This window comes from Zingiber officinale, chromosome 8B (genome assembly GCF_018446385.1).
Source record: "Zingiber officinale cultivar Zhangliang chromosome 8B, Zo_v1.1, whole genome shotgun sequence".
NCBI lineage: Eukaryota > Viridiplantae > Streptophyta > Magnoliopsida > Zingiberales > Zingiberaceae > Zingiber > Zingiber officinale.
Window position 1 is genome coordinate 40,431,631 of NC_056001.1, and position 14,652 is coordinate 40,446,282.

The 14,652-nt window shown below is 41.4% G+C and overlaps 1 protein-coding gene across 1 annotated transcript; it reads left to right on the forward strand.

The window, feature by feature from the left end:
• Positions 1-1,689: 1,689 nt before the first annotated feature.
• On the forward strand, positions 1,690-4,540 carry LOC122013401 (protein DWARF AND LOW-TILLERING-like). Its single transcript, XM_042569664.1, has one exon. The coding sequence runs from the start codon at positions 2,350-2,352 to the stop codon at positions 4,207-4,209; it is 1,860 nt and encodes a 619-aa protein (XP_042425598.1). The 5' UTR covers positions 1,690-2,349; the 3' UTR covers positions 4,210-4,540.
• Positions 4,541-14,652: the final 10,112 nt, after the last annotated feature.

Genomic DNA, 14,652 nt, shown 5'->3' on the forward strand with positions numbered 1-14,652 from the left:
TTTGCAATACATTATACTCACGGGTATTTATGCCACTAGAGTTATCATTGACATGGAAAGTGGAAGGTCTAGAGGGTTTGGTTTTGTGACTTTTACATGTAGGGAAGAAGCTTCAGTTGCTATATGTGGCATGGATGGGAAGGTAAACATACTTCGCTATTCTTTTTGTTTAATTAATTTAGATAATGTTAATATAATATGTAGATGTTGTTGCATTATTCATTTTAAAAAACATGAAAGTGACGGACACTTTATGTGATGCATAGCACAAATTAGTAACATGATGGGGTGGAATTTCATATAAACATAGTGATTATATTATGCTATGTTAGATTTCTTTATTAAGGACTATAATTGCTAATTTAGTCAAATTTTTCTATTTTTAATCATTCAAGTATTTAAGATTGTGCTTAGGTCCTTGATAAGTGCCTTCGGGTAGTTTATGGGTTCAAAAGAGCATATGATTTTCATTATATGACTCATCCCAAATATAAAATCTTGGATTCACCTTTGGCTACAGCTTAGGTAACTTATTACCTGACTCCGCCCTTACACATGCATACAACATTCGAACAACTAGTAACGCTAGTGCACCATGGCAAGATTCACTTCGTTTTCTGAATTTGTTTGGCATATGAAATGTGGAGCCGATTGTATATCCTAGAATTATTTAGCTCATAAAACATAGACTTGTAAAAAAATTGAAAGTGATTTTACTTATGGGAAGAAACACATGAACATATATTTTTAATTAAAATTATATACGATAATAGGCTTGAAGCTATAAGCAACACCTTTTAGAGAAATTAATATTCTCAGAGCATAGCGCAGACGGTGAACGTATGATATCTCTAGCGTAATAATCAAAGGTTGATTCTTAGAAACTGATAACTTAAAATTTATCTCACCATATGTCTAACACTTATGTACCTATATTGACATTCCTCCATATCTGTGTGATCAATACTAAGTGTCTTTTATAGTCCCTTTATAGATTATATGAAGACAGATAAATTATAAAATTTATTTATAATAGAACATCAAGTGACTAAGGAATAAAAAAAATTCTCTAAAAACATACACACGTCTAAAATTGATTCTGTGCATTAAAATAAATCTGCTACTGGACACCCCAGACATAGTACCAAAGTAAGAAACAATGCACTTGTTCTTGTTTAGGAAGTGGCGTGTGATGAAGTTATATTTTAGGTGTGAAATTGGAAATAAAAGTTTTTGGATGCAAATTTTCTTTTATATAAAATCCTTAAACTAATTCTGACATGGTCACAGCTCATTTCAGTTGTTGTCGCTCCCACAATCTCTGCTTTTGGACTCATTTTCCTGATAGCTTACGTATCCGTGCCCTATTGCTTGTCATTGTCAACCAACTAGTTCCTGTTTGCACACGTCCAGATCGGGTCCTGTGTGCAACCAACTCGAATCCTCCCAGGTGGGATGCACATGCAAGACAAGCCTGCGACGAAAGCTTCTCCGCGGTACGGTCACCGCCGAACCTGCACCGGTTTCTTAATTCCCTACAACGGTCATATCGCCGAGTAGACTCCCAACGGTCGGAAATAGCCACAGCTTCATCCGCCCGATAGACATCGGACGGTCACATGTCATCTCCCGGGCACGGTCCTGTGTAACCCACTTTTTCTAGCCGTTGGCGTTTTCTCCGTGACTTGGGAGTAGGCCGTAGGATTCGCGCCAGCATAGGGCGAAAGGAGAAGCAGCGAAGGTGCAGGAAAACGAAGACGACGACATTAGGATTTCCTCTTGTTTTTTCTTCTTCTTTATTTCTTCCAAAATGTTTTCAGAACTCGCATAGAAGATTGACACATTGAAGTTTATCTTTTCCTTCGTTTCTTCTTGTACTGTTGTTTTTGCTCTCTCTTCGTCCGGATCATGGAGATGGTGGTGATATCTGGCGGCGGCTCAGAGGCCTTTATCATGACCAGAGAATCCTTGCGAGCTGCGCTGTGGGATGTCCATGGCTCTGTGTTCGGCTTCTCCTTTTAATGTTACCGAGTCGAGATTTGTTCGTGTTTTCAATTGTTCCAACTATTCTTTGATTCTTTAGCAGTTTTCAAAACCGTCATTTCAAAGATATCATTCATTTTAACTACGAGTTCACTTTTTTTTTCTCTTGAATTCCAAAAACAAAGACATTTTGGTTTGTTTCTAAATTCTTGAAGTGTTCAAACATTTTCGTTTAAGGAAAAAAAAAAGATCAATAGGAGGAAAAAAACGTGGATAGATAGATAGATAGATAGGGGGAAAATTGGTTTTTTATAGGCAAATTTGTATTTTTGTAAGAAGCAAAGTTGGACGCGACGGTGGAAGAGGATGTTGGCTGGGTGCTCATCGACGTTGCTATCGCCGAGGCACAACAAGTTGAGGATCGACGCTTCCGTGCAGTTGCAATCTTGTCATTTCCATCTGCAGGAGAAGCCGATGGGTACCCAGCCACTCGACCTGCCGTGCGGCTTCTCCTCCCGCAAAGATCCCCTTCGGGTGGCTCTGTCTGTCGAGAAGCCAGCGGCCGACGCTCGGGGAAGCAACTGCTCCTTCAGGCGCCACTCGTCTACTTCATCCATTGTCGCGCATGCACCATCATGGGGCGCAACCGAAGAAGCTCGCAGCGGAGTTTGGGCGCAGAGGAGGAGCTCGAAGAGATTCCATGACGGGGGCTCGTGCGACGACTACCGAGCCAAGAGGACGAGGACAGCTGACGTCGAGGGCGAGGCATGGCTGCCTCAGCCCACTCAAGAACCCTCGTTTGGGGAGGAGGAAGAGAAGGTGTTTCTTGTACCAAGTGCAGCAAGTTTTCCACTTCCCACTTCTTCGGGCCAAACTCTGGTGCCAGGATCCACTCGGCCGGAGAACGATTCCAACACAGGCGAAGAGCTAAACAATGCGTCACAGTCTGCTTCGAGTTCGTCCTCTGGCGCATTTGCTTCTGCCAAGGATTCTTCCAGCAATTTGAACTCCAGCGGTGTGGGAAGCGATGGAGGCAGAAGCCAGATGGAGCAGCAGCAGGGTCTGGAACTGGTGAGCCTGCTGACATCGTGCGTGGAGTCCATTAGTTCTGGAAATTACGAAGCCATGAATTTTTTCTTAGCCAGACTCGGGGATTTGGCAACCCCAGCGGGCTCTCCCATTCACCGATTGGTGGCCTATTACACCGAGGCCTTAGCATTCCGCGTGGTGAAGCACCGGCAGCACATTTTCTCCGTTGCTCCACCGAAAGCCCTCCTTGACCCGGCCGAGGACGACAACGCCATTGCCCTACGAGTCCTCAATTGTGTAACTCCAGTCCTCCAATTTATCCACTTCACATTGAATGAGCGGTTGTTGCGGGCATTTGAAGGGAAGGATAGAGTGCACATAATAGATTTCGACATCAGGCAAGGTCTTCAATGGCCGAGCTTGCTCCAGAGCTTAGCTTCCAGGCCTAATCCTCCAAACCACGTTAAGATCACCGGAGTGGGAGAATCTAGGCAGGATCTTCAAGACGCAGGATGCACTCTCACGAGGCTAGCAGAGTCGTTGCGCCTCCCTTTTGAGTTCCACTCTGTGGTTGATAGAATGGAAGATGTGAGGCTTTGGATGCTTCATGTTAAGGAGGAGTGTGTTGCAGTGAATTGTGTTCTGGCCATGCACAAGGCACTCAGCGACGAGAGTGGGAAGGCCTTGGTGGATTTGTTGAGCCTGATTAGGAGCACAAACCCGGAAATTTTCATTATGGCAGAGCAAGAAGCAGATCACAATGAGCCAGAGTGGGAGGCAAGGCTTGCAAGATCAATTGGCTACTATGCGTCTCTATTCGACTCCATGGCCTACGTTCTGCCCAAGGAGAGCCATGCCAGGATCAAGGTGGAAGAAGTGTTTGCTAAGGAAATCAGGAACATAGTTGCCTGTGAAGGAAACGAGAGAACCGAGAGGCATCAAACTTTCGATAAGTGGAGGAAGATGATGGCGGAGGGTGGATTCTCATGCATGGGCATTGGTGAAAGGGAGATGCTTCAGAGTAAGATGATACTGAGAATGCACTCCTGTGATCATTACAACATAGAAAAGGAAGGTGAAGGTGATGGACTCACTCTCAAGTGGTTGGATCAGCCTCTGTACACAGTTTCTGCATGGGCACCGACGGATGTTGCAGGTACCTCCACGTCTCACCCAAATTTGGAGCTCCATGGATGAATTTGGAGCTCCTCTGGTGTTTAAGAACTCACTAGTAAGATACATACATTCTTTTTAATAGTGTTCTAGATAGAAAAGTTATATTCTTTTGCATTTACAGAAGAGAAGATAGGCATTCTTTCCCTTTGGGATTCTTTATTCTTTTGTTGCTGAGACTTAGCATATATGTTACACTAATTCAAAAGAGAACGTAGATTAGTGTTTCTCGGCATATTGTTTGTAGCTGTTTTGATTAGAAGTTGAAGATATGTATTTATTCTTTGATCATTTCCTACAACGCAATGTAACTGAACTAGAACAGAATACTATTAGCATCATTTGCTTGAATATATGTTAATTTTTGCAGTTTCGATAAATTGCACCAGTTTTTCCTGTCTTTTCTCCTAATCGAACTTTTACCACTTCTATGAAGCTTTGTTATTCTCTATGAACAAGAAAAAGGATAACTTTAAAAAGGAAAATCTACAAATGTTTATGACGTGGGGAAAATCCGACGCTACTGCTGGACGCAGATCGGCAAGGGCTCAAAAAAAGGTGACGCAGTTAGATTTAGTGGTGAAGCCAAAGAGAGAAATAATAGAGAGATTTAGGAGGCTCATGGTTTGGGGTGCAGGAACGAAAATGTAAATAGATTTGATAGAATGAGTTTAGTCATGTATATTGTTGTTTGGCTTACCAGCTCTAATTAGGTATGATTGCGAATACAACTATTTGATTTGTCAAAGTTTTGAGAATAAAAATACAATAAATATCATATTTACCCTTAATACGGTGTATAGTGGATGACCCAGCGATAGGATGGGGCCAATAGTCAAGGTGACATAGCGGTTAAGAGTCAAGAGGAGTTACAGTCAAGGTCGGGGAGTACGTGTTCTAGCGGGTCATTGTCCCCCGAACAAGGTCTCACCTCTCCTTGTGGGCATGATTTCCAGTCTATTTCCGATCGGCCCAGCATCGATCAGACCTCTGGGTTTAGTCCCTCACTTCTCATGGGCATAACTCTCAGTCTACTCTCAATCAGTCCCAGAGCCGGTCGAACCCCCTAAGCTCAGTCCCTCACTACTCATCGACATGACTCCCAGTCTACTCCAGGTCGGCTCGAGAGCTGGTCGGACCCCTTGGGTTCAGTCCCTCGCTCCTTATGGGCATGACTCTTAGTCTACTCCCGGTCGATCCCAACACTAGTCGGACCTCCTGGGCTTAGTACCTCACCTCTCATGGGCATAACTCTCAGTCTACTCCCGGTCGACCCTATAGCCTGTCGGACCCCTCGGGCTCATTCCCTCACTTCTCATGGGCATGACTCCTAGTTTACTTTTAGTCCACCCCAGCGCTAGTCGGACCCTTCTACTCAGTCCCTCATTTCTCATGAGCATCACTCCAGTCTACTCCCAGTCAGCCCTAGTGTTGGTAGGATCCCCTACACTCAGTCCCTCACTTCTCATGGACATGACTCTCAATCTACTCCTAGTCGGCCCCAGCGCCGATCGGACCATCAGGGCTTAGTCCCTCACTCTTCATAGGCATGACTCTCAGTTTACTCTCGGTCGGCCCAAGTGCCGATAGGATTATTATCAGGGGACAACACTGTAAGAGAATCACAACCACCTGTCAGAAACTAATAACTATTTATCAGGGAATATTCCTATACTTTGCCACATGCATCTCACGTAACTTTCCTCATGTCAGTGCAATATCCCTAGGTCAAGGTTGACCTGGTTGAGTAAGCTTGAGTTGGCTCAAGCTTAAGTCTTGATATTTGGGTTTCGATGTTTGACAATACAGACAATACGTGGAGATTGCAGGTGCAATCATCCGATTGGGGAGATTGCTGGAGCAATTCCCCTCTGGTAGGGTTTGACCAGTCTGAGTGTGAAGAAGAGTCAAGTAGGTCAGGATTGACCGGATACTTGACTGGGAAGTCCTAGTGAGTGATGTTAGGCAGAAAGTGAAAGTCCTGGTGAGTGAAATCAGACAGATGTGAAAGACCTAGTGAGTGAAGCTAGACAGAAGGAAAATCTTGGTGAGTGAAGCCAGGTAAAAGACCTAGTGAGTGAAGCTAGATAGAAGGGAAATCCTGGTGAGTGAAGCCAGGTGAAAGACCTAGTGAGTGAAGTTAAGCAATTGGAAAATCCTAGTGAGTGAAACTAGATGAAAGTCTCGGTGAGTGAAGCTGGGCAGTGGGAAAATCCTGGTGAGTGAAGCCAGGTGAAAACCCTAGTGAGTGAAACTAGGTGAAAGTCTTGTTGAGTGAAGCTAGGCAGATGGGAAGTCCTAGTGAGTTAAGCTAGGCAAAAGGAAAGTCCTGGTGAATGAAGCCAGACATGCGGAAATCCAGGTGGGTCATGGTTGATCGGACACCTGTGTTTGGAAGTCCAAGTAGGTCAAAAGATTGACCGAATACTTGGCAAAAGAAAATTCAGATGGATCAAGGATGACCAGACACCTGGTGGAAGAAGTCCAAGTGGGTCATGAAGGACCGGACACTTGGCATGAGATGGTAAGTCCAAGTGGGTCAAGGTTAACTGAACACTTGGCACGAGGATAAAAAGTCCAAGTGGGTGAAAGGGATTGACCGGACGCTTGGTGAGGAAGTCCTAGCAGGTCAAGGGTGACCGGATGCTAGGCATGATGTTCCAACAGGTCATGGTTGACCGGATGTTGGTTCAAGGGACTTTAGACTTGATTTGGCAAGTCACAAGTGAGCTGAATCGATCAACTGATTGATTGACTCTTGCCCAATCGATCAGTTGATCGATTGGGTGTGGTGCCACAACAAAACTTTTCCCAATCGATTAGTGAATCGATTGGGGAGAATCACCGTTCACACAGAAGTCCTCCCAATCGATCACCCGATCGATTGGGAGCCTCCAATCGATCGGCTGATCGATTGAGAGGCAGGAAATCACGCGAGAACCCTGAATCAATCGGGCAATCAATTCAGGCGATTTCCAGAGAGCATAGAGGCGCTCTGGATCGATCGACCGATCGATCCAAAGCCTCCCCAATCGATTGAGAGCAATTCAATCGATTGAGATCCAACCGTTGGTGCTAGATAAATCCATTGCGAGCGTCTTCTCCAAAATCCTCTTCACCCGATTCTTCTCCGATCTACATAGCAAGTTCTTCGCAGCTCACGACCAGTTCTTTGGAGGCTCTTGGAAACAGGTACTGGTGCACTTCCAAGGTTCAAGAGGAAACAACAAGCAAGAAGAAAGGCAAGTTAGGGTTTCTACTGTGTAAATCTTGTAAGGTTTACTGTTTTATCAGCTTATAGTTTGTTCTTCTTGTGTATCTTTGTGTGTGAGTATTGTACAGGCTTTTTCGCCTTCGGTAGTTACCATAAATGAGTGTTTTTATTAGTGGATAGTGCTTGTGTGTGTGGATCCTTGGATTAGTCACCTCTTCTTGAGGTGGATATCAAATAAATCCTTGTGTTAGTGTTGTATTTTTGTTTCTTGTTCTTTCCGCTGCATATCATCACCAAGAAACAAGCAAGCAACGACGAGCGAGGCGAGCTATTCACCCCCCCTTCCCCCCTCTAGCTACAAATCAATCTTAACAAGTGGTATCAGAGCGAGGTCGCTCTTCACCGGAATCATCGCCGGAATTAAGGGGCAACAAGACTAGAGGATGAAGAAGTCGGAGCAAAATTCTTCAAGTCAAAGACTTCATCAAAAGGCTCAACTTCAAATGGAATTTCAAGATGGATTTGGATTCGACACAAGGGTGCCTCCACCATTCACAATGACGAGCTTCGATGCTTGAAAATCAAGAATCAAAAATTTCTTGATGATGGAGATAGAGCAATGGTTTGCTCTAATGGAAGGCTTTGAAGCTCCGAGAAATTCAAAAGGCAAGATCCTCAAGAAGAGCAAATGGAGCAAAGAGCAAATTCAAAGGAGCGAGGCAAATGACAAAGTGACCAAGCTATTGGTTAATTTGTTGCCAAGCAAAATTTTAGCTCAAGTTGGAGAATTCAAGGATGCCAAGGAGCTTTGGAGCAAATTGACAAAAATTCATGAGATCCCCTCCACTATACCAAATCAAGAAAAATCCAAAGAGAGCGACTCATTGGATCAAGGCCAAGAGGAAGAGGACTTCGAAGTTGAGAGATGCTCAACTTCCGAAGAAGAGGTCCAAGAAGCTCATCTTCAAAGGAATGCAACGAAAAGAGCAAGGAATGAGCATATTCCTTGTTCCATGTACAAGATGAAGATGAAGAAGCCTCCACCTCTAGGATTGAGGGGGAGAAACCTTCATTGACACCGGATAAAGAAGAAGGAGAAGCTTCTACATCTGGGTCAAGTGGAGAAGAAGATGATGTATCCTCCAAAAATCAAGAGACATCAAATGGAGGATCAAGTGTCATCCCTACATGTGAAGGTAAAAATATTTCAATTAAAAATAAAAATCATATTATATGTTTTGAGTGTAGGGAACATGGGCACTATAAAAGTAAGTGCCCTAAATTGTCCAAGAAGAAGGGCCAAGTGGTACCAAAGGGCAAGGTGAAGCCCAAGGAGATCACCCCCACAACAAAGAAGAGCAAAGAACACATTGTGTGCTTCTTGTGTAATCAAAAAGGACATTATTGAAGTCAATGTCTTAAGGGGAAGAAAGCGGTCAAAGTCAAGGGAGGAAGCAAAAGTCAAGGGGGAGCTTTCAAGGTAAAACCCAAGGTATCATTTATTGAGCTTATCCCCTTGAATTATGGTAAAAAGCATGCAAATTCTAATTTATATCATTTTAATGCTATTTACCATAAAAATAGGAAACATGATAACATTAAGGAAAATCATGTAGCTTATCATGCTAAAACCACACCTAAGGTTAGGAAGATAGATAACAACTTAGATAATAACACTAAGAACCTTAAGTATAAGCCTAAAAATAAAAATGCTCAAGGACACAATGAAAAATCAAAATCTAGGGATTTATGGAAGAAAAATCAAGTCTTGAGGTCAAGACTTGATAAAATAGAAAATACCCTAAAAAGGATGGAAAATATCCTAAAAGGGAAAAATGAGCAAAAACTAGGTCTAGGAAAACAACAAGGGTCATCCAATGGTCATAGAGGTTTGGGATACAAACCTAAAATCAAAAAGGATGTACCTTCTTACCATAGGATTCCATATAGCTATGGAACCAAGTCTAGGTCTAGTGGTCAAGTCAAAAATACTAGGGAAGTTATTCCTAAGAGTATTTTTGCGACAAATGTGACTAAGACTTCTAAGAAGTATAGGAAAGTCACTAAGAAGGTCACAAGGGAAGCAATCCCTAGAGTTGACCTAGAGAAGGTGACCAAGGCTCCAAAGAAGCCTAACAAGTGTTAGAGTGTATACTAAAAGCCTAGCTTTTTGTAAACATTTATTTTGAAATAAAGAATAACATTTGGTCAAATGTCTACATTTATATGCTAAGTGTATTTATTCAATTAATTTATATTGTAGATAACATGGTGTGTGGTGTCACACACAGAAGATCGTGTTATCAATTCCTTATAAATTATAAATAGTAGCTCACGACTAAGATGGAAAGGAACAAACCATTGGAATAGTCGTAGTGTAATTTGGTATTAATTTATCTTAACTATAAAATTATACTAGTACACTCTGAGTGTATCAAGACCATTTGAGGTAGTTTCTTTTTATACTGACTGAATAAAAGAACAAGACCTCTGATATTATGGAAGTGTGTGCTATTAATCCTAATATAATAACAAGCACATATACTTAATATTTATTTTTTTAATTTATCAAAGGGTGTGATTTAGTTCGATAAATCAATAGGCCCGATAAGTTGGGAAATGATATTATTTATAGTGTGTGTTGTTGATTATAGAAGGAAACTGTGCTCTAGTAATCTAGGTTGATGATGTCCCCAAGAGGAGCTCATAAGGATCGTCATGTAAACCCTGCAGGTGGACTTAGTCCGACATGACAATAAGGTTGAGTGGTACTACTCTTGGAGTTAGATATTAATTAAGGGAGTTGTCAGTAACTCATTTAATTAGTGGGCATTCTATATCTTAAACACAGGGAGACTAACACACTCATGATAAGAAGGAGCCCATATAGTAATATGGGATTGGTGCGGTAGTTCAATAATAACTCTTTAGTGGTATGAGTTATTATTGATGAACTCGAGTTGGGTGTTCAGGGCGAACACGGGAAGCTCAAGTTCATCGGGAGACCAAAACCAATTCCTCCTCTCGGTCCCTGTCGTAGTCTCTTATTTATAAAGTATTATACTCACCTATACCCACCTTAAGGTGGTCGACCAAGCCTAGCTTGGAGCCCAAGCTAGGGTCGGCCAAACCAAGGTGAGTTGGTTTCATAAGGTGGCCGACCCTAACTTGAACCCAAGCTTAGGTGGTCGGCCACAATAAAATAAAAGAGATTTTATTTTTTAAAATCTTTCTTATGTAGAAGTTATGGTTTTAAAAGAAAGTTTAAAATTTAAATATTTCCTTTTATACCTTTCTACAAAAGATTAAGAGAAAGGTTTGATATCTTTCCTTATTTGTAGTTAAAAGGAAGATTTTAATTTTTAATAAAACTTTCCTTTTTTATAACCATCCTCATGATTTAAAAGAGAGTTTTAAAATTAAATCTTTCCTTTTATAGTTTATACAAAAGATTTGATATCTTTCCTTATTTGTATATTGAAAGGAAGATTTTAATTTTAGAGAAAACTTTTCTTTTTGTAAATCATCCATATGTTTTAATAGAGAGATTTTAATTTATAAAAGTTTCCTTTTATAATCAACCATGAAAGGAATTTTTAAAGAGAAATTTTTATTTTAAAAATTTCCGGAAACAAATTAGGAAGTTTTAATTTTATGTTTAAAACTTTTCTTGTTTGGAGGGATTAAGGTGGTTGGCCATTAGAGGTTTAATAAGGAGATTTTAATTAAATTTTCCTTCTTAAACAATGACAAGGAATATAAGGAAGTTTTACTTATAAAACTTTCCTTATTTGCCAAGACCAAGGGATATAAAAGAGAGGGTAGAGGTGCCTCACCTCATATAACATATCTTCTATTATTTCTCTCTCTTTTCTGTTGGACCCCATGGTTGTTTTGATGTGATCAACCAAGTTAGTTAGGTCATGTTTGTTTTTGATTCCTGTGTCTAAGTGTGCAGGAGCTTAGGAGTGCAGAAAGTCGAGCGGAAGACGCAGCTCGCGAGAAGGACGACACGGGAGGGGAGCCGACGGGCTTGGTGCGTCCGAAGGACAAGAGAGTTACGGAAGAGTACACCAGTGGGCGAGAAGAACATGCGCGACGTTCGAGGGACATAAATCCAGGACAGAAGCCTTCTCGAGGAAAAGACCGAAAATTAAGTTCGGGTGAGCCCTATTTGGGTTGGCCGCAATCACCCAATCAATCGGAGCTTCGGAAGGAGAAAGGAAGCCAAAATGAGCTGAAGAAGCTAGCCAGAGGCGCCTCAGACCAATGCTGAAGGCACCTCAGCTGCCTCCACTGGAGGCGCCTCAGACCAGTCCGCCTGCTGGAGGCGCCTTGGACTGGCCTGAGGCGCCTCCAAGGCCATTTTAGGCGCCTCAGACCTAGTAAAACGACCGTTTGCAATCAGATAAAGTTTTATCCAGTCAAACTGTTGGAGGCGCCTTGGACCTTCGAGATAGATTTTCCAGGGGCTATAAAAGGACCCTTGGACCTAGGAATTATACATTCATTCAAGCAATCAACTTTATAATCAATTCCTAGCAACTAGTGAGCGTTCTAAGTGTAAAAAGACTTCTCCACCTACAATAAAGGAGACTCTGCTAGTGGAACTATTCAACCGCCTTGGATTAACAACTGTCTTGGTTGTAACCAAGTCAATTTCTGATCTCCCTTTTCTTTTCTGTTATTTCATTATTTTTATAGTTGCTATTATTTTAAGTTGAAAGTCTAGAGGAGGGTATACTTTTATTTTCAAGCAATTCACCCCCCCTCTTGCCGGCCTCGTTGCACCAACAAGTGGTATCAGAGCTAGACAGCCTCAGAAGGACTAACCGCCGACTGAATCACAAAGATCGAGACAATGGTCGGCGCGAACATTCATCCCCCAAAGTTCAACGGAGACTTCGCTACATGGAAGCGAAAAATAGAGGTATTTTTTAAAACTGAATTTGATATACTTTTAATAATGAAATATGGATATGCAGTGTCAAAAGACAAAGAAGAGTGCAATTGGACGAAGAAGGAGCAGGCCAATTTCGTAGCCAACGGAAAGGCGGAATTCCACCTACTCAGTATTCTGCCGTCCCAGGAGGTAAGTCAGATCGGGAGCTACGATTTCGCTAAAGACCTCTAGGATAAATTCCTAGAGCTTCACGAAGGTACCTCAGAAGCTAAGCTAGCGAGGCGTGACATCCTCCGGACCCAGTTAACGAACCTCCGGATGAACAACGGCGAGAAGGTAATGCAACTCCAAGCGAGGATCAAGGAGCTGATAACGCAACTGACGAATCTCGGAGAATCGGTAACGAACCGAGATTCCATCCGGTATGCGCTCAACGCCTTCCCCGGAACTCCGGAAGGGCTTCCTTAGTAGATGCGTACTACATCTCTAAGGACTTTGAGGTAAGTAGTTTAGAAAATTTATTCTCTACATTTGAACTTCACGAGTCTTGAATCGCAAAGCCTAAGCAAATGGAGAAGACAAACCTCAATATTGCCCTACAAGCCGAAAAGGACGATCCCGACTCTGAAGCATCGATCGACGAAACCGAAGTAGCATTATTGGTAAGAAAGTTGAATAAATTTGTTAAAACTAATAAATTTAAATCGCAGTCAAGGAAACATCAACACAACAGAAGGATGGTCTTCGAAGATGACTCAAGCTCAGAGATGAGCATAGATGAAGGGGGAGGAACATCAGAAGAAGAAGAAAGCTGCGACGAAGGGGGAGCATCACCGAGTAAGGTAAGTAAGGTACGTGATCTCACTCCTAATCAGTCCTTTCAATTTATCAAATTACTTACGAAAGATCTAGCAAAATTAGAAAAAGAAAATGCTGAATTAAAATTGAACTTAGCAAAAGTATGTCCACTAGAAATATATGATAACTTAAATTTAGAAAATGAAAAATGAAAAATTAAAATTTAGAAATTGAAAAATAATGCATGCTTAAATAAATTTCCAAAATCGAAACTAAGGACTTATGAAAAATTAAATTGGTACATTAAAAAACATCAGGGACAACTTAGAAAAATTCCTAAAAACAATATACCCCCTAAGTTTTTAAATAACCTAATAGGAAAGAACCTTTATTGGGTTCCAAATTCCGTTTTAGACTGATTTTTTTCTTTAAATTAAGGCTTTCAAAAGAAAAATTAAACAGATAATTTCTTTTGAGGCTTTGTCTAAGGAAGTGATTGTTGTTCCAATAACCAAGAAGGTCTAGTGTCTCGCTACGACCTGGAAGCTAAAATATTGAAATGAAATGTTTAATTAACTTCTTATTAAAGCATTAAAATTAAAATTAAATAATGCTTTAAATTTTTTTTCCATACTTAGGAAAATATTCTTGCTTAGAATTTTTGCTTGGGAAATCTTTAGAACTATTTTTGCCTAAGTTAAAAAGTCTTCTAAAGTTATTTTTTTTTGTTTAACTTAAAATTTTTTGCAAAAACTTAACGAAAATCTTAGATTTTTTTTTTTAAAAGACTTAGAGTTTTTTCAACAGACTTAGAACTTTTTAGAAAATCTTTTTCAAATCTCTTCTTAATTAACTTAGAATTTATTTTGAAATATTTGGTACCCTGTTTTTGCTGTGATCAAAGGGGGAGAAATAGGTACAAGTTAAGTTTAGGGGGAATTAAAACTAACTTTGGTTAAATTTTTTTTATGCTTTTCAACATTTAGTATTAGAACTAAATTTTATGCTTGTTGCAATTTAGTGTAATTGCAAATTTAGACTTTAAATATTAGTTTTGCAATTTCTTAAAATTATTATTTGTTTGTTTTTACCCTAACTTGAACTTGGGTTGATGCACATCAAAAAGGGGGAGATTGTTGGACCCCGTGGTTGTTTTGATGTGATCAACCAAGTTAGTTAGGTCCTGCTTATTTTTGATCCCTGTGTCTAAGTGTGCAGGAGCTTAGGAGCGCAGGAAGTTAAGCGGAAGACGCAGCTAGCGAGAAGGACGACACGGGAAGGGAGCTGACGGGCTCGGTGCGTCCGAAAGACGAGAGACCTGCGGAAGAGTACACCAGTGGGCGAGAAGAACGTGCGCGACGTTCGAGGGGCGTAAAGCCGAGATGGAAGTCTGCTCGAGGAAAAGGCCGGAAATTGGATTCGGGTTAGCACTATTTCGATTGGCCGCAATCACCCAATCAATCGGAGCTTCGGAAGGAGAAAGGAAGCCAAAAGGAGCTGAAGAAGCTAGCCAGAGGCGCCTTAGACCAATGCTGAAGGTGCGTCAGTTGCC